The sequence below is a fragment of the Electrophorus electricus genome, chromosome 4 (genome assembly GCF_041902795.1).
Source record: "Electrophorus electricus isolate QZ-2024a chromosome 4, ASM4190279v1, whole genome shotgun sequence".
NCBI lineage: Eukaryota > Metazoa > Chordata > Actinopteri > Gymnotiformes > Gymnotidae > Electrophorus > Electrophorus electricus.
The window spans coordinates 35,146,734-35,167,791 of NC_137500.1; the positions used below are offsets into that span (position 1 = coordinate 35,146,734).

At 40.1% G+C, this 21,058-nt stretch overlaps 1 protein-coding gene across 1 annotated transcript; it reads left to right on the top strand.

Annotated features, from left to right (window-relative positions):
* The first annotated feature begins 1,869 nt into the window (after nt 1–1,869).
* On the top strand, nt 1,870–21,056 carry LOC113578554 (inactive dipeptidyl peptidase 10). The gene is made up of 26 exons (XM_081711718.1): nt 1,870–1,987; nt 3,783–3,902; nt 4,325–4,420; nt 6,356–6,450; nt 7,040–7,114; nt 7,611–7,663; nt 7,886–7,967; nt 8,933–9,053; nt 10,496–10,650; nt 12,313–12,410; nt 12,700–12,823; nt 13,060–13,098; nt 13,254–13,361; nt 13,541–13,632; nt 13,767–13,814; nt 13,902–14,023; nt 14,275–14,322; nt 14,878–14,976; nt 15,126–15,195; nt 15,983–16,177; nt 16,556–16,610; nt 17,102–17,201; nt 17,691–17,749; nt 18,468–18,540; nt 18,771–18,844; nt 18,942–21,056. Exons 1-26 carry the CDS (start codon nt 1,870–1,872, stop codon nt 19,065–19,067), a joined length of 2,445 nt encoding a protein of 814 aa, XP_081567844.1. The 3' UTR covers nt 19,068–21,056.
* Nucleotides 21,057–21,058: the final 2 nt, after the last annotated feature.

Sequence of the window (21,058 nt, forward strand, 5' to 3'; positions counted from 1 at the left end):
TGTTTGTTTTATGACTGGCAGGGGAAAGTCTAGACTGAGTTTCCCAAAAGCATGGTAACACCAAGATCATTTTAAATGGGAGAGACAGTATTACATTGAAAACTCTTATCTGTTTTAAGATGATGTTAATACTACAATGCTTTTGGGAAATGGGGCCCTGATTGTTTTTGTGATTATATTATTTGACTCCAACTTTACAAAATGTCTTGTAGATGGCGTTAAATTCATGTTGGAAGAGAAGACATAGTTCATTTAATAACTTCTCATGAAATGATCAAAGTTCACTTCCTTAGCCATTAATTCATACTGTATGTCAGGTTTAAAGTAGCCCAGGGGCTACAAAGTCTGCAAAAAATAAGAGCAAAAATAACACCTGTACTGTATTTATGGTTGTGCTTATACACTAAACTTTATCTGCACGTCTGTATTACAGTTTACGGTTTCCTGAGATCTCATCATTACACTGCATCTTCTTAAAATATTTTGAAGTACTTTTGAAATAGTACTCTTAAAATAGTAGTGTTAAAATAGTACTGTTAGGAAAATATGACATGCAGCAACAGTGTGCCCGCAACTAGGCGTTCTTTATAGCACGATCTAATCAGAGAAAGTGCACTCTAGCACTGTTCTCATCCGCTGTTCCCCCAAGGGAAGACCAGGGGGCTGTGGCCACCAAACTAAAATTACTGCAAGGTGGCGGGGGGTGGAGGTAGTGAAGGGTGTTGGGGGAACTAGAAAAAGACTTGGTCAGTAAAACAGTAGAGTGAAGTACTGTACGACAGCGTGAAGGAGAGTAAGGCAGTAGAGTGAGGGAGAGTAACACAGTAGAGTGAGGGAGAGTAACACAGTAGTGTGAGGGAGAGTAGAGATGAAAAGAATGTCAAAAAAAAGGTTTGACAGGTTTGACAGTTGAAAGGTTTTTTTTTGTTGTTGTTGTTTTTTTTTACAAGACCCAGAATAACATGTAGGAAGAATACGTCTTCCCTCCCTCCCTCACACCTCAAAGGCTGGTTGCTTTATTGAGAGGAGAGGAGAGGAGAGGAGAGGCAAGCATACACACGCACGCACACACATACGCAAGTAAACGCACACACGCACACACACATACTGATAAAGACCAGCAGAGGTCAGTTGTGAGGGATGAGACTGTTTTTCTGTTGTACAGTATGTCATGAGTTAGAATTAGAGTGATAGCCCTATAGATAGAGGGCAAAATAACACAGCTGCCCTGCAGGGAGAGAGATAAAGTGATAGAGAGAGTGAAAGAAAGAGTGAAAGAGAGAGACTTAGAGAGAGCATGTGTGAGAGTGTGTGTGTATCAGGAGACACAGAGTCATTGCTCAATGTGGCAGGTGCTCCCAGCAAGGAGCAAATGCACTGTTTTAACCTTTACCATGGCCAGGACACACACACACACACACACACACAAAAGCACAAACATACACAGTAAACAATAAGAGGACATTTGTTTGGAGGTGGACTTTCATACTCTTATATTACAAATTGTTTTTTCCATTACATTTCCAAGTAACATTATATCTATGATATTTATGATATATTCATAAACTTGTTAGACTTGATTAAGGTCAGTCATGAAGGGAACACAAAGTGTGCTTTTCTTCAAACATGGACTTTTAAACATCTTCTGTTTACTATTTCTGCTTATCAATGACACAATAATGCTAATGGATTAGAGCTATTTTTGTCACTGCTTCTATTCCCCCCCACGAGCAACCAAGCCCTGCACTATGCTTAAATATACGACCTTCTGTCTTACTGGACAAACAGTCAGTTGCAATCAACAGCTCTGGATGTATTCGGAGAGAGAGCACACAATGGAGAGCGAGAGATAGAGAGATGAGAGGATGGATGGAGAGCTCTTTCCTCTTCCCACACTTCATGAGCTCCAGACACTTTCCGAAACGCAACCTTGCCGGGTTCCGCTTCACGATGGCCCTCAGTAAACTCAGCGTGGCTGACGGTTATGGTGAACTGGGTCCCAGCGTCTGGGTCGCTCCTCACGCCAAGAGCTCCATCTGAGTGGGACTCCAATATTACAATATTACAGCCAGAGAACAAGAGTGAGAAAGAGCCACGGAAATAAGACGAGAGAGAGAGAGAGAGAGAGAGAGAGAGAGAGAGAGGCTGAGAGAGAGAGAGAGAGAGAGAGAGAGGCTGAGAGAGAGAGAGAGAGAGAGAGAGAGAGAGAGAGGCTGAGAGAGGCTGAGAGAGGCTGAGTGCTGTAGGCTGTTTATTTATGAATTGCGCTCCCTGATAAAAGCCTTGGAGGGACTGAGGCAGTTCAGAGATCAGCAGATGGCGGTGCTGCAGCCCGCGGGGCTTGCTGCTGAGGATGGATTATTCATCATCCCACCCTTCCACTGCTAATACCATCTCCCCACGTCGCTAACGGCACACGCAATGTCTGTAATCCAGAAAACGCACTAATCAAACCAAGTTCAGCACAACCAAGGAGCACCCTGCTTTGCATCCTCTGAGCATAAAAATTCAATGCATTAAGTGTCTTTTTAGTAAGGGGAAGTCATGTTTGAAATATTCCTGGATGAATATTTGCTCTTGGCATGTGTTTGTGTAAAAGAGTATATATATTTTTTGTTGTTCTTGCTTTTGTTGTTATTATGGGATTTAAAATGGTTTGACTAGTGTGAATGTCTTCCTCTTGTCTCATGATGCCAGTGATTCAGGCTACCTAACTGTCCCCAGCATTCAGCAGGCTGCATTTGTTTTGGCAATAAACCTCTTGAGGTCTTGCTTTCTGCCAAGACTTCTTGGTGAATGAATATTTAACATGAACACCAATACAGTCCAAGCAAAGAAGTACAAAACTAAATGCACAAATTGTTCCTTGCACCCACACTGCAAAATCACCAGCTAATATGCACAGTGTACATGTCTGTTTGCACACGCGGGTGTTAATAAAAATGGTGAATTTGGCTGTGCACTCTTCATGTATTGGTGCTTGCAGATGTGTTTTATGTCTTTATGTGGCATGTACATTATAACTATACTTGTGACAACATTAAAACACAAGACTTGTGGTTTGGTTTGTTTACGAGATCTCTTTTTTGAATGTACAGAGGGACTCTGGCTACATCTCAGTGCTGTGCTGCCAAAGTTTCTGTGTACCTTACAATCATGAGGGAATTAGCTGGTTTTAGTAGACTGTAGTGTATTCTGGCTTGTTGGCTTGTTGGTCTGCATTGCCCACTGTAACTTGTTTTCCTTATGTTTCTGTGTTTCTACTATTCTTACACAAGCTGTGTATTATTATGTGTGGTCATGAACTTTAAACTGGCCCCCTTCACAACCAATCAGAACACTCTTTTTTTTTTTTCACCAAGGCCAACCAGAGACCACGTCTAAGGGTCCTCCAGAGAGAAGAGTCCAGATTGAGAATATGGAAGGGCAAAGTGACTTTGAGAAGGCACATATGCATACACACCCAAATGCAGTGCAGAATAAAGGCTCCCTCTTGAGGTCCAACTAAGCAGAAATATTTTGTCGCGAGTATATTAAGAACAGGGCAGTGTGAGGAGGTTATAAAACCGACCTTTTCTGATGCAAGTGTATAAAGATGAAAGTCTTTATTAGTAAAAAGAGAATTGCATGACTGCAGTGGACTAAGAAAAGTCTGCTTCCTTTAATTCATTCTGTGCTCCTCAGAACACATTCTCTCTCTCTCTCTCTCTCTCTCTCTCTCTCTGTGTCTCTCTCTCTCTCTCTCTCTCTCTGTGTCTCTCTCTCTCTCTCTCTCTTTCTCTCTCTGCAGGATTTGGGGGATGGGAGTCCAGAGAGGAACTGGAAGGGAATTGGCATTTCTCTACTGGTGATAGTTGTGGTGCTGTCTTTAATCAGCCTCTCCATCTTTCTTCTGTCTAAAGGTCTCTGCACCACATGCAGTAGAACAGACATCTTGAATCTGTACAATCCTGTCATACTAGTTTGATTAGGAAATTATAATATTGACTATGATGCCCTCCTCTATGAATACCTTAGTCTATTTCTGTGGTCTTTCCATGTGCGTGTGTGTATCTTGGTATTTAGTTCTTTATGCAGACCAAATGTTACTAACATACACTTGGGCATTTTAAAAAGGGCAAATGATAACACATCTAAATCTAACCTTTTTGTTTTTGAGGTTAAGGTTAAGGTTAGGTTAGCATAGAATTATTAAACTACAACCATACACAAGCCAATGGAAATAATACAATTGTGTGTGTGTGTGTGTGTGTGTGTGTGTGTGTATGTGTGTGTGTGTGTGTGTGTGTGTTTGTGTGTCTGCACGCACTTTGTCTTGAATTAGATGATGGCTCTAAAGCTCTGGGGTCTGATCTGACCTTGGATGACCTTTTCCTCACTGAGTTTCAAGTTCACTCCCCCGAGGCCCAGTGGATCAGTGGTGAGTGACCTCCACAAACTAGCCATTTCATATCTGCCAGTTTTTTTTTTGTGTGTGTGTGTGTGTGTCTGTGTGTGTGTGTGTGTGTGTGTGTGTGTGTGTGTGTGTGTGTGTGTGTGTGTGTGTGTGTGTGTGTGTGTGTGCGCGCATGCGCATGCTTTGTCTGAATCAAACCTCACAAACACCTTCCATCTGCTGGTATTATCAATCTGGGACCAAAAGGTGTTACAGACACACACACACACACACACACACACACCAGATGTGTGGTGTAATTATCAGATCTCCAGACAGCTAGTGTGTCAGTGCTGAAGGATAGATGTGTCGGATCCAGAAAGAAAGGAAGTGTGTGAAGAATAGAGAGATGATATGAATAATAGATAGATAGATAGATAGATAGATAGATAGATAGACAGACAGACAGACAGACAGACAGACTGACAGACTGACTGACTGACATGTTCTCATGGATATATATCCAGAATTTACAGAAAATATTTTTCCTGTCACATAACATTCTCTATAGGTGGCATAATGACATAATTAAGTAAAATAATGAAGTTCAAATAATAGGAGCAGTATGTGTGTCTTTCCATTAAAACATTAGAACACATGATGAAATGTTAAATAAGTATAAGATGTGTATCGTAGGTGTAAATAATGAAATGAAGTAGTTAAAGGCTTTTCCTTCCTTTTTCTAATGGCCAGAAGTGACCCAGTAATGTGGAACTGCAAAGTGTCAAGTGCCATTTTAACATAATATTAAAGTTAACAGAACATTCTACTGAGTGGATAGTGCATTATTTCCCTTCTGAATATTGTTTCTGCAGCTCATCACAGGAACTACCAGCACCACATCCCTGTATATCCACATCCCTCTACATCCTTCTACATCAACATCCCTCTACATCCCTCTATATCCACATGCGTCTACATCCACATCCACCTACATCCACATCCCTCTACATCCACATCCCTCTACATCCACATCCTTCTACATCCTTCTACATCCATATCCCTCTACATCCATATCATTCTACATCCACATCTCAAAACATCTATATCCCAAAACATTTATATCCATATCGCTTTGCTGGTACTCACTTCCACATTCATTTCTGATCTCAGCTGACATGATTGTGTGTCTGTGTGTGTGTGTCTGTGTGTCTGTGTGTCTGTGTGTGTGTGTGTGTGTGTGTGTGTGTGTGTCCTGTTGCAGTGTTTTGAGTGAGGTGTGTCTTGCCCAGTTCCTCCTTCAATTTCTCAGCCTCTCTAGGGCTGTTGTGTCTCTCTTGCCAGTATCTCTGCTGCTGCCATGTCTCTCTACCTCGGTCTCCTTAATGCCTGTCTACCTCTGTCCACTGCTTGGAGCCAGTCGTTCGCTGACAGGATTGTCACATTCACTTCCTCTCTTTCCCCCTTCAAGCTGCTGGCTGTTTTCATGTGTCACCCCAGCTTTGTACAGACACAGCAGAAATCTCATTAAACGTGGCCTGCACACATAGTTGCCCCTCAGACTTGATGCTCCATGCTACACAGTCACAGCACTCTCGCTCTCTCTCTAACACACACACACACACACACACACACACGCACGCACACACACACACATTTATACACTCACACACACACACACACGGATGCACAAGGATACACACTGTGAATGCCTGCGTGCGCACGCAATCAAGCCTGAACTGCACCAGAGCATCCTGTACAAACTCCTCTCTACCTGGTTAATATTTGATGGCTGGGGTTAGGATGAGTGTCCATGTGCTGGCTAGAGAGCTGCATCTCTGCATCTCAGCAGTGTGGTCTGACTGACAGAGAGCAGAGGAAGAACAGCTCTGACCTGCAGAGGAACTTGACTCAAACATCCTGTTTGAATGTGACAGTCTCTCTCTCTCTCTCTCTCTCTCTCTCCCCCTTCCCTCTTAGCAGTGGAGCTTATCTATAAGTCCAGAGATGGGAATGTGATAAAAGTAGACCTTCGGACCAATCAGACAGAGCTGATAATGAAAGACACTATGTTTGTGAGTAATTCTATCAGAGTCCTGAACACTTCTCTTGGACTTCCTGGCATGACGTTTCTTCAGTTATAAGTATTACAAACTTAATAGAAGTAAAGAATGGTAATAATTTCATGGCCTTAGCACAAACGTTTACAGTTTGTGGCTCTTTTTTCCCAATTAGTCCATAAATTGTTTTCAGTCATCCAGGTCATTGAATTGTTTAGCATTTCTAAGTTAATGGAACCAATAAGTCATTTTTTCCATTGATTCTTCAACACATTAATAAACAGACATTATACTGACAGCTTGTGACCTGCATGTTTCAGAGATTCTATACTAAATCTAGTAAACTCTAAACTCTGTTGAGCATAAACTGGTTCAGTTGAGGACTACAAAGCAATTTCATCTCATGTGAGCTGCACTTTATAGAAAAAAATGTAAAATAATAATTACTTTAATAATTTTTTTTTTTAACGATTTTATGGTAAAAACGACAATAAAATGATCCTTTAAGCAGCTGGAAGATCTGAAAACATTACAGTTGTTTGTCCCTCATCCAGGGCCTCAGAAAAAAAAGCAGAATTTATATAACCTATATATTTCTATACAGGCAACATTTAAAGCGTCCTGGTTTGCAGTGTCACCAGACCTGAACTATGTTCTACTAACATACGACATCAAAAAGGTCAGATGTCTAACATCTTTTTTGTCTAAAGGAAAAAGAAATGCAACTCATAAATCTTTATTTTTGAAGCTCTCTTTTTGTTTTAGTAAATGTAGAATGTAGCAGGCATACACACAAACCAATGACCTCAGACATGCATCCAGCTCTGCTGGAGAGATATTTCAGTTCTTATTGCAAATATTGATTTAGAGATTTTGCGGTTTCAGATTCAAGTTGTGTTTAAGATCGGTTATGGTGACTGAGACACACACACACACGCACACAAACAAACACACAGACATTCGCAGGCATTAGGTTGAAGTCAGTAGTTTAAACACTACAGTGATGTCAACAGTATCAAACCCTAATCCTAGTTTTAGTTCAATCTGTAATGCTAATTCTAACATTTAAGATAACACTAGCCCTGGCACTACTACTAACTCTAACATTATAAATTCACACAAAGTGCTAACTAATAAGTTTAATCTTGACTTTTACTTTGAATTCTTTGTTTCAGGTTTATCGATACTCCTTCCTGGCCTCTTACTTGATCTACAATTTGCATACAAGGTATTGATCACTAAAGTTACTGTGACAATCACACACCATATATGCATAGTCTACTCTTTTAAAATGTGTCTAATATATAAGAACATTGGAAAAGTGAGCAAAATTATTAGGCTTGTGTGTGTGTGTGTGCGTGTGTGCATGTGCGTGTGCGTGCGTGCGTGTGTGGGTGTGTGCGTGTGTGGGTGTGTGCGTGGGTGTGTGGGTGCGTGTGTGCATTCACAGAGAAGTGCACGAGCTGAATCCTCCTGAGGTGTGGAATTCTGTCCTGCAGTTTGCATCCTGGGGGTCTAAGGGGCAACAGCTAGTGAGTAATGACCTGCCGTGTCTCATCACCCAGTACTATAGAGCAGTACGGCATGACACAGTCTCACCTAATCTAGCGCTAGATAACACAATGCAGCACAAAGAGCAGAGGGTAACACAGACCAACGCCTCTCACAGCAGTACTGCACACCCATTAATTATCCTGCCATCCAGAAATATAGAAAGGAACAAAATGTATTCACACACATGCACCAGTAGCAGTGTATCTGTAGATTGTGGTTACCAACCTGAACAGTGAGCAACGGGTTTGCATTGACTTTCTGGCTCTGCTAACACAGGCTCAGTAACCGTATGCTTTTTGCTGAAAAAGAAACAGAACTTTTGTTTGCAACCGACAAACACTGCAAGGCGCATTTTAAACAGCTGAACAATGTCAGCTGTGCTGCAGGCAACCGGTGCTGCAGGATAACCACACAAACACACACACACACGTGCAGACAAATCACAAAGAATTAATATTGCATAATGCCACCATTATTACAATGTGCTTGCAGGGAAAGTAATTAAGTAATCAATGACAAATCTGTCTGCATGGCTCTGATGTTTACGCATTTGAAGATTAATCCGTTGCTGGAGAAGCCTATCAGTCCTGCAGACACCAACAACACTTTAGAGAGACAGAGAGAGAGGGAGGGGGGGGAAAGCGAGAAGGAGAAAGAGAAAGAAAGGGATAAAGATTAGTTATTCATGAACATTTGCAAACCTCTTTCTTTGTGTTATTGCATCATGCTTTTAAACTTTCTTTGTCTCTTTCTCTCGGGGGTTACGTTAGAAAAGATAATGCATTAGTGTCAAAGAGTCAGTCATGCAAGATACACAATTTCTGTGACAGTATGCTTTTCAGCAGGTGCAATTTTGTGACGTGAGATTGGAGCTTGTTGATATGTAAAAAATGTCTCTTTTTCTGTCTTTCTCTCTTTGTTCCTGCTTCTCTCTCTCTGTCAGATATATATCTTTGAGAATAACATTTACTATCAGCCAGATGTGAAGAGCAGCTCTCTCAGACTGACATCATCGGGGCGAGAGGCGCTGGTGTTCAACGGCATCCCTGATTGGTTGTATGAGGGTAAACACTGGGCCTGGTAAACTTGTACCAGCTCAACACTCCCAACTATAGCACTGTTAATGCTGTGTGTTAATGCTGTGCTCAAAAATGTCCTCACAAATAAGATCCAGTCAGCAGTGACCCTCTACTCATAAACTTACCACTGATATACAGAGCACTCATAGGCTGCAAAACACAACATTTGTTTGTTTGTTAATGACTCAGCATTACTGCATGTTTTTATGAACACCATGTTATTATGATGGAAAAGATTATGCACAGGCATAATCTGTGAGTGTTCTGTGACTGTTCACTTATAATAAACATTCACACTTAAAAAACACATATCAAATGCACTTTAAAGACAGAAGTGCCTAATACAGTATCTGATTATTGTATGGTATTTTACCAGTGTAATGTTAATGATTTGTTTATGAGTTATTGGCCAGGTTTAGCAATTAGTTGTTAATGGAGAACATATATGCCTTTATGTTCAAGTCATATTAACTTGTTCACTTAATGAAATGCTAAGACACTTGGATTTTCAGATTTTCGATTAATGCTCAAGGTCTTTTCATAGGTGTTACCATAGTAACACATAATTTGGTTGAGTCCTTTCCATCACAAGCTAACTCAAAGCACTCCTGCGTGAGGATGGGGCTGTACATTACCCACTTCCTTAAAAGCATTTTGGAGTGTAAATATTTTCATATTTTATGCAAACTAAATTTGGAGAGGTAATGGCAGTCTGTTCTGAAAACGATGTGCTTTTAAATTAAAATAATAGTAATAATAATTATGTACAGCTCTAATGACCTCCAAAATACATCAGATCTTCACATGGAAGTGAATATGTCCAGGGTGTAATGTGTAGCCCTGAGAAAACTGGACCATTTACTGTTGGTCACATTTCTGTCCAGCTGCACTCTCCTGTCTCTCCATATATCGCAAAGATTTTCATCACAGAAGCCACTTTTTTCATTTAAAGATAATCTTCTATAATTGCTGGCTCAGTTTAAACAGCATAGCTACTGATGTAATATATCTGTGTTTGTATGTGGATGAAAAACAGCTGCATGTAGGTGTAATAAACCTGAACTCCCCCTGTGCGCTCTACAAATGTATTTCCGTTCCAGAATATCATTACTAGATTAACAGGCTTGTACCTCCACCTGTTGCATATATCACAGCCCTAGTGAGCACTTGTTCTCTTATCTGTCCAGTTCTAATCTTCTGGCCTCTTCTGGACACTACATCTGTCACTTTTCATGACATACTTTCTAATGGCCATTTTAGCTCTTCTACTGTCTGTAAATTATTGCAAAAGAGATTTTTTTTAGAATCTGAACATGAAAAATGCATTAGAGGCAGGAATGGTTTGTGTCATGGCTGCGTGCTGAGAAGCTGGTGGAATGTAATTCAGGGCTTCCTGGTGTTCTGCTGTGTTCACTCTGGACTGATAGAAGAGGTACTGCGCTCACCTGTAGCTCACTGGTGGTCTCCTGCTGGATCCAGTCTGGCCTTTCTCACTCTCAATGACACACTCGTACCAAACATGGTACTGCCATGTTTCACTGGGGCTCTCTACCCACGCGGACCTCAGTACCCTTATCCAAAGGTACATATAACACACACACAGGATGGTTCTATGTACACTACATATAAACGCCTCCACACACCTCTACATGTGCACACACCCCTTCATATGAACACCCAAATGCACTCTCTGAGTGAACTGTGCAGAGAAGCACATTAATATTCCACATCTCCAGCATTTACCTTGTAAAAGCTCTGCCTTGTGGGTTGTTGTTTTGTTTTTTTTTGTTCTTGCAGCTGCTGACCACATATATTTGAACAGACCAGCAGACAAGCGAAGGCCGATCCATATAATGAGAGCGTTGTCATATTTCATGTTTAGATTGGGCAGCCAGATGGGATTAATTCAGAATAAATATGCCTCTCAGTCCAAGGACACAGGATTCAATTATAACTTTGACAACCACAACTATGTCAAATACACACCTGTGCACCCACACACACACACACACACACAAAACTAGAGAAGAACTGTAAGGAGTGCTGAGGCATATGATGGAAAACCTTTCCAACCCTCTAATAAACCCATTCTCACTATGTAGAATCATTTTGCAAGATAAAACAAAAACTCCCCTAAAGGGATTGTAGAATGTTGTAGGTTTAGTGGATTATATGTGTGTGTGCAACAGTATGTGTAAGGTGCAGAGGTTGTTTGTGTATGTGTGTGTGCTTGCGAAAGAGAGAGAAAGAGAGAGAGACAGTAAGTGAAAGAGAGAAGACATGTTGTGTAACAACATCAAAACATGTTCCTGAGGGACAGCAGTATACCTAATGACACCACTGCAGACTAACTATACACAACAAAATATCATTACACACACACACACACACACACACCGTAGAATAGCCTCAGGAGAAAGGAAAGAAGGTTATTTCTGCAAATCAGTCTGATTGCTGCTGTCAGATTGGGTGGCTGTTAGTAGAGACCAATAATGAGGTGAGAGTGAGAGTGAGAGAGAAGGAGAGAGAGAGAGAGCACACTGTTAATGTGAATATATACAGCATTTAAGCATTTATGCTGGTGGTATATATAGTTTATGGAGTTTATGGAAATCAGTTCAGTTGCGAACCAGATCGGCCAAATGCGAGAAACACGAGTCAGCTTCGCTTTGCGTCCTCTTCACAGCGTGCGATGCAACAATAGCCCTCCAGAGTTCTGCATCTATTCCCTCCAGGCAGCCGTGGTGACAGCTCTGCATGTGCCCCTTCTCCACCAGGGAAGGCTTCACTGTCTCAGTTCACTAACTCCGGTCTCCGTTAGCTGGGAGTCCATGTTAAAGGTCCCAGCCAAGCAGCTTCCACAGAGCTGCAGCTAAACTCTCAGCTCCACATGTCTCTCTCCCCCCGTGAGATCTGTGAGCGTTTGGCTTAGGCTGGACCCAGCATGGGCTCGGAGTCACAGCAGCCATGCTTCTGCATTTTTATGCATGATCTGCTTGCTTGATAATGCCTGATTATGTGAACTCACATGACACCTCTAGGGGTCAAGGAGAAGAATTGTTAATACAAAGTGATCTATGGTGTGTGTGTGTGTGTGTGTGTGTGTGTGTGTGTGTGTGTGTGTGTGTGTGTGTGTGTGTGTGTGTGTGTGAGTGTGTTTGTTTTTTTCTTGTGTGTGTGTGTGTGTGTGTGTGTGTGTGTGTGTGTGTGTGTGTGTGTGTGTGTGTGTGTGTGTGTGTGTCAGACTGGCCAGGTAAACCCTACAGTGAAATTGAGTGTGGTTATTCTGGATGGCTCCTCTCACACTATTGAGTTGCTGCCTCCTAAGAGCCTGGAGAAAAGGTAACACACACTCAGATATACACACTCTCACATGCACCCGGGCAAACATACTCATAAACGCACCAAGATATTCACACTCACGTACGGACCCAGACATACAGCCAAATGTCCTACATGGTCTTCACATTTTTGTTTGTAACTGTTTAAAAACAAACCATGCCACACACACAGAGAGAAACAAAAAGCCTAAAAACTTTTGTTAGAAATTTTTTTGTCAAGAATTATTTGATTGATAAGAGATAAGTGTTCCACAGAAGTGTTGATGAGTGTGCTTGTGCTTGCTTAATAGTGAGTACTACATTACTATGGTGCAGTGGGTGTGTGATGAGAAGGTGACTGTGCGTTGGCTGAACAGAGCTCAAAACACCTCCATTCTCACACTCTGCAACAAACACACCGGAGAGTGTGCAAGGGTGAGCACCACAACTGCAGACCAACACGTACACAAATACTCACAGATGTAGATGTCTTCTCTTCTCTGCTTACACATATAACTACCCCCACACATATACACATGCTCATACATTTAATTAGTGTTCTTCACTGGTACATGCAAACACTCATTATCTCTCCCTCACACACAAACAAAATGACCGCACTTTTAGATTTACTCTCTGTATGTCCTCAACTTTTGATTTTCTTATTATAGAAGCATGTCTTGACATCAGACAAGTGGATCGACCACCAGGTAATAGTTCTGCATTGGCATTGAGGATTTGTGTGAGCTGATTCTCACACATCTGAAAATTCCCCAACATGTAACTCATAGCCAGGGTTCAGCATGTTATAACTATCTACTGAGTAGGTGGAGTTACTCATAGTCTTGTTCTGTGATTGGTGCAGAATGAGAAGCCTGTGTTTTCTAAAGATGGAGCAGCATTCTTTGTGACATTGCCCATAAAGCACGGTGCCAATGGGTCCTTCCATCACCTTACCATGATGTCAGAGCAGGTACAGACTCTTCTGATAGACACATTCATTACATCCTAACTCACAGCATAATGAGAATAATTCTACGAGAAAACCAACTAAGTTAACTTATTACAGCAAAAGGACCAGCTACACATGCTACACCTGTGAATGAAACACCTGTAAGTGATCTGTCACCACTTATCTGCTACTGTGCACAGGGTACAGGTGCAGAGGTCACTATACGACACCTGACTTCTGGGAGCTGGGAGGTAACTAAAATACTGGCCTACGACGAAAGCCTGAGCACTGTGTGAGTCACACACACAAAAACACAGGCATCCTCTTGATTTCTTTCTCAATGACTGTACATCTTAGAGACAGAAAATAAGTGAAAAACACAATCTGCTGCAGTCATTCATTACAGTCATGTCTTTTTCTCTCCAGTTATTTCCTCAGCACAGAGGGCGGAGCCTCAAACAGACACCTCTACAGGTGAGCATTGCATCCTGAAGTGGAAAGACTTACTCCACAGTGGGAGTCAAATGAACAGTGACCTAATGTTTTCCACCACCTTGGCAGGGTGAGCACAGTGAGTCCCTTCCACCGTGAGTGCCTGACATGCTCCTTATTTAAACCTCAGTGTTCGTACTATGACATCTCGCTGAGCCCAGATTCCCAGAAGGCAATGCTGCTCTGCGCAGGTGCAGTCCCCTCTTCACCTTCGCAAACACACCCCTTTAATTCTCCCCTTCAGTGTGTTTGATTTTATCTTAAAGATACTGAAGCAAGCACATTTAATGATTTGCTGATCATTTTCAGAAGAAAGGTATAGTGTAGATGTAAATGATTTTTATATTAACTGCCACAGTATAGCATATATTTAGCGTGATTACTTTACTTCTGTATATGCTACTGAGTGAACTAGTGTTAAAGTTTGTCTGTCTTTCCTCAGGACCTGGTGTTCCCAGAACTACCATACACCAGCTCAGTGACATTACCCGTGTGTATTAAATACACATACACGTCCACTCCCACACAGTGTTCCTTTATCTTTTAGATGCATGTTCAGTGACTCAGTTGGTATAGTGCCAGAATGCCTCCAAAATAAAACTAAATTCACATGCCATGCAAAAGATTGGATAATTACTGGCTATTTAAAGGCTCACTCAGTGTTTTGTGAGCAGCATGGCAGACCCTGCACTTGATATTCACTCACCAATGACAGAAAGAGTTGTGGAGCAGCATCCATAAATGCACTGCCACAGCTCTGTATACTTTGATTTGGCAAACAATGAATTAAATCATCTCTGCTTGTGAGTTTAATGTTATGTTTAACTGACATATGGCTAAGTTTAAATATTAAAGGATAAAAGTTTTCTTTAGGATAGTGTTAATGTTTCTCCGATCACACAGATTTTGTGATACAGAGCAGCCTCTTAACATCTTAATTATCTTATGATTGCTGTCAGAAACATGATTGTGTGTGGGTGTTTGTGGGAGAGAAGGAGAGAGAGAGACACACTGGGTTCTGAAGTCTTTCTTTTTGGCTCTGCAGGTTATATGACTTTAGATTCTGGTCTGGAGTTGAGAGAAACCCTCCGAAAGAGAAGGATCCCACGCCGAGAAATCAGAACTTTATTCCACAATAACCATGGTAACAAAAATTAGCATCGTCATCTCCACAGAAATGACAAGTGACTGTAATGATGGGGTTTTCTGTCTTACTGTAACCTGTGGTTGTAATGAGCACTTTTGAGATGATAGTGCAATGAAGGTTTAATCACAGTGATTCTGTGGTTGCAGAATTGCACCTGGAAATCAGCCTTCCTCTGGATTTCAATGAAAGCTGTCAGCATCCCCTACTCTTCATACTGTATGTTCACGTTTCCTCCCAAGTAACCATTCCTTACAAAACACACACACACGCACACACAAAAAATATATATATTTACAAGTACACCTGTGCTCCGTCTTCTTACCCAGCTGTCCTTCATGTGCTGTGTAATGGACTCATTACTGTTATTCAACAATAACCCTTTTAGTGTGATTATGTGTATTTAAAAAAAGCCAAGAGCCGACATTAGAAGTACATGAGTTTTAGTACTGAAGCAAAGACTGATAGGGGAAGGGCTCACACATGACCAGACTACCCATTTAACAGGGAAAATTAGTAACTCGAAGCCATTCATCCACAAATTCAGTCAGTAATTGGGTTATGGGTGGCAATTAATGATACCATGATACTATGATACCACAATAATAACATGAGTAATTGTAGGATTACGTTAAAATGCCTTAAAAGGATAATAAAACTAAGTATGAAAAAATGAAAGGCGTAAACGGCAGAAAATAATTCACTAAATAGGCAGTAAATGGAACATGATAAAGAAAAATAACAGGAGCTATATATATCAATGATATATCAGTAATATGTTTCTGAAAACTATTATAATTAGGTCATCAATAATGTAAAGCATTAGAACACGTTTAGAAAGTACATTTTGCATCCAAGAATAGCATAGTAAAATCATACAATATCACCCACTATTATGGACATGATGCATCTCTCCATCGCTGATTTCCCTCTTTCTGCTATGTTCTCTGTATCTGTGCATTTGTTCATGAAGGCACGTATTTCCTGCAAATCTTATTTCCCTCAGTGACAGTGAACCTGGGAGTCAGCAGGTAAATGAGCGCTTCCGTCTGGACTGGGACTCTGTGTTGGTGAGTTCTCATGATGTCATTGTGGCTCGCCTGGACGGCAGGGGGAGTGGCTTCCGGGGTCAGAAGATTCTCCAGGAAGTGCACACGCGCCTGGGTGTGATGGAGGTCCAGGATCAACTCGCTGCTTTGGAGTAAAAGAGATGTTTTTTTCTCTATTTATGTCTCTCCTTACACTCTGATGAAGTTCTGAAGTCAATACTCAATGACTTAATTTACCAGAAACTTACATAGTACTTACATAGTCTGACCAACTTTAGGATCTGTTGGTTTTATTGTGATTTTTATTTTTTATTTTATTTTTTTTTTAGTGTTAACCTGAAGTGTGATAAAGGGGTTGATAGACAAGACTCATTTTAGAACAATATTACAAACACATTGAGAAATTTCAGTTACATTTTTGACATTATAATAATGTTGAGTCCTTGTCATCTTATACAAGTAAGCAATAGTGACTCAGCATGCATTAGTTCAGCTGTGGTCCGCTGGGTAATGTTTAAGTGCATTTCCAGGTATCTGGTGAAGAAGCCCTATATTGATGGAAACAGGGTTGGAGTCTTTGGCAAGGTGAGGAAGAGGACAGCTGTTCCTTGAACAGAATATCAAACAAACAAGCAAAAACAAACAAACAAACAAACAAACAAGCAAACTGTTTAAAAATGTGCATTCAAAGCATTTCAGTAAAGAGGTTTTATTCATTGTAGTCTTTAACCAAGGTTTTTTCACAAAGCCAACAGAGCAACACAAACCAAATGGGTAACAAATCTGTTCAATTCCAATCAATACCACTTCAGATTATAATAGTGCATTCTGTATATTCATATATTCTACATTAGGACTGTAAGAACTAATGTGGAGAAGCAAATTTTCAATATATTTTAATTATCTTAAAATTAAATTTTAAGAGCCAGGTTAAGCACATCCTTGTAGTAACATATGCAGAAATATGGCAGGCTTACATTTGTAATATGGAGAGGTGTGTGTGTGTGGGTGTGTTTGTTTGTTTGTGCTTGTGTGTGTGTCTGTGTGTGTGTGTGTGTGTGTGTGTGTTTCTACAGGCATATGGTGGTTTCTTGAGTTCCATTCTTCTCCTGTCCCATGGGTCTCATTTCCGCTGTGCTGTTGCTATGGCACCCATCTTTGACTGGAGACTCTATGGTACCATCAGTCCCATTATGGTTCAAGTGCAATAATACAAACACTAATGCACCTCATAGACACTCTAATTCTGGGAATCTTTTGAGAATGAACTGTGAAAACCAAATTCAGTCATTTGAATTTGAATAAATAATTTTTCTCCCCAGACACCATCTGATCATTGAGGAAAGAGACCCATGAATGCTCTGTCATTAATCTGAGAAAGAAAGAAAAAACAACTACACAATGTTGATCTAATTCATAACTTTTCTATTTAACTCTTATTCAGCCTACTCTAATAAGCTATGTACAATCATATACATAGCCTCTAAGAAAACTGCTTTGCATTACAGGTCAGTAATTGCTAATGATGTAGTGGCAGGTCACTATGTGTACATGTGTGTAAGTGCTTGCAACCACATGCTTGCAACCCCTGGTTTAACCTCATTTAGAGACCTAGCACTGGCCTTGATGGAACAGCAGTTCATGTTTGTTTGTTTGTCTGTGAAGGTTCTGCATTTACTGAGCGATATTTTGGATTCCCAGCCAATGATGAGTCCAAATACCATGTAAGACACATGACACAAGATGGCTCCAAGCTATATATTAATCATCCCATAAAGTGCTTGGCAAATGATGATTGTACATCCCTTGAGTCTGGAGGTTCAAAATAATACTAATGATAATAATATTAAAACAATAGTAAATTTTGTTTAGTATTTTTACAGTGGATATTGTCACAATTAGCAGCTTAACAGATATTCTCTTAATGAGTAAGACGAGGCATACAGTGAAAACACTGCAAACATGTGAAACATATCTCAGGAGTCAGGTAGACAGCACATTCTCTGCTTGGCAACACTGGTTAAAATGGGCTGTATGTAAATGCCATATTTTATAAAAGGGATAGAAAACATGGTAAACGATAAATGATAAAATGATGAATAATATTGGCAGATAGATAGATAGATAGATAGATAGATAGATAGATAGATAGATAGATAGATAGATAGATAGACATCAATGAAAATGTTTTATGATGATTTTTAAAACTATTAAGGATGTCTTGTGGGAGGGAGTTCCACTCTATGGCCTCGCTGGCCTTCTGTGCACATTTATCAGTACAGCACAAGATAACCATATTCAGTCAGACAATCAAATGAATGATTATATTATTTTATATTAAATTACATTATATTGCATTATACATTATTACATCCACTTAGATCAGTGCTAGTTTGCATCTCTGTTGGCTAAGTGATAAAGCATCATTTTCCTGTGTGTCAGATTGCTAGTCTGCTGCCAAACACCACCAGCTCTGAGCAGGTGAAGTTTCTCATCATCCACGGTACAGCTGATGGTAAGTGAAAGGCTCGGCTTATCTCTGTCTCACTGCACAGCTCAGATTCCACATGCAACTTTTATTCTTTCCACATTACCCAGAGATAACATTTACAAATGCCACTGACCAACTCTAAAAGAACGATAAGGAATAGAAGTAGAAAATAACACAAGAGAAAGTCATCTTTCAATCATTTACTCCAGAGAATATATTCCGTCTGTCTGGGTCTCTGTCCCTCTCTCTCTTAGCCTCTGTGCATTTCCAGCACTCTGCAGAGTTGGTGAAGCAGTTATCTGTGCTTAATGTAAACCACACACTGCAGGTTTGTATGTAACACACCAGAGGACACACACGATCCACTCCATGACTGTATTCTTTATTCCCAGATAAACATGCTCCTCCTTTCTGTATCACTCTAGATTTTTCCAGATGAGGGCCATGACATCAGCAGCAGACACTACATGCTGAGATCAGTCATAACCTTTTTTAGAGAGTGCTTCTATGACAAGACTCCTGTTACCGTGGAAACAAGGGAGGATGACTAGCCTCTGTTGCTATGGGTGATCTGTACTAGCCCAGAGAGTGGGCAGTATTTCCAAGCAAGATGGCTGCCCTAACAGACGTAGTTTACATGGACGACTTTATCCTAATTTCACCTGCACCTTCCAACATGCCGGAGGGAAGAAAGAATCTCTTTAGTGACAGGCTTAGTCACTAAAGGCATAGTCCCACTGAGCCACACCTCTGGCAGACTACTGAAACTGTTTAAGAGGAATAGCTGCATTCATAATGGTGTTTTTGGAATGTCCCAGGCTGTGTCGGGATCGAATGTGCTGGTATGGGTGTATAGAACTACAATTAGTACATTTATGGAATCCAATTGTCACTTTTAGCTAAGCTATTGGCTCTCTTCATTTCTAAGACATTCAGCTTCATATTGTCAAGAGCAAATTAAGCTTACAATAATGGACAATAATGGAGCTATACTACACAGACACAAATAATGGAGCAATACTAAATGCAGACACAAATAATGGAGCTATATTAAATAAACACAGACGCAAATAATGGAGCAATACTAAACACAGACGCAAATAATGGAGCTATACTAAACACAGATACAAATAATGGAGGAAGAAGGCTCTTAGGATTAAGTGTTCATATATGTATTGATTTTGAGCTTTAGAGCAAAGGGTGATGACTAGCGAGGAGATGTCAAGAGGACTTTATTGTATCAGATTTCACTTTCCTCTACAAAAGTAATCTGAGTGAATACAAAAAGAAAGTTAAGAAGACATTGAGATGGTAGATGATGCAGCTCTTCACAAGTTAAGATAATTGATGTATTATTATCTCAGTGAATGGAGAGATTTGTTAACTAATATTACTGGCAAAGTTTGGATTTTTGATGATTGCAAATATTTTTTCTACTTTCTTAACTTGCTTTATACTGTTGACAGGATCCATAATAACCTCGTTATTACAGCACTCCAGTGTAGCAACATGTACTTCCTTATTCAAAAAAATATTTTAAGGATATGGATACTACCACAATCATCTACTTTAAAGCAGTAATGGTAAATAGTAGTGTACATTCACTTAGGTGGCACAATGAACACTTCATTTATCACACATGAAGCAGGAGCATACCACCACATAAGACATTTCTGGGTCTCAGTTTTATTCATGTTTTTTTTTGTTTATGATATGTTTTTGGGGTATCACTTCCTGCTTAAGGTAAGTGGACCAGCAAAAGACTGGGATGTGGCATTGGTTTGCTTTTTATTACCTAGTAAAAGTTATTAGGCTTTTTAATGTTTAAACTGCAGTGACTATCAGAACTGTTTATGCCTTCAGCTCAGTGTTATAATACGTTGCAGTCATAAACACCAAGCATACTGACTGTACATACACATTTAAATACGCAGTGAGATGGTTGTATTAAGGTCTACTGATGTTTGAAAATTACATGTTTGTGTTATATATCATACAAATGTTCAGCACAGGTTTACCAGGATTATCTTACTATCAGATGTGCTTTCCTCATGTAGGAACTTATTAGAGCTGTCACCAAAAAGTGTCCATTTTTAAATTCTATTCTTTAATTTTAAATAAGGCATAAATATGGGCTTTTTCTTTTCTGTTTTTTCTTTCTGTGACAGTTCCATCTCTAGCAAGGCTGTATCACATTTTAACTGCATAATGATTACACAGTAAATGATGGATTTTCATCAAATGTTTTATGACATTAAAACAAATCCATAAACGTATTCTTGAATTTCCATTCCATGTTATGTATGAGGCTGAGAAAATTATCAAAACTCCTAAAAGATTAAATGTACATAAAATATATTCTAAGTGTATTCAAATTTGCAGAACATTGTGCCTTCATGTATCATGATGTTTAACAGTAATTAACATTATAATAATATATCTTTTAATATAGCTACATTACATAATGACTGTTACATTTAGATTGGCATTTACAGCATTTGATAGATTCATGGTCTGCTAAATGTTTTGTTTCATGTGACCT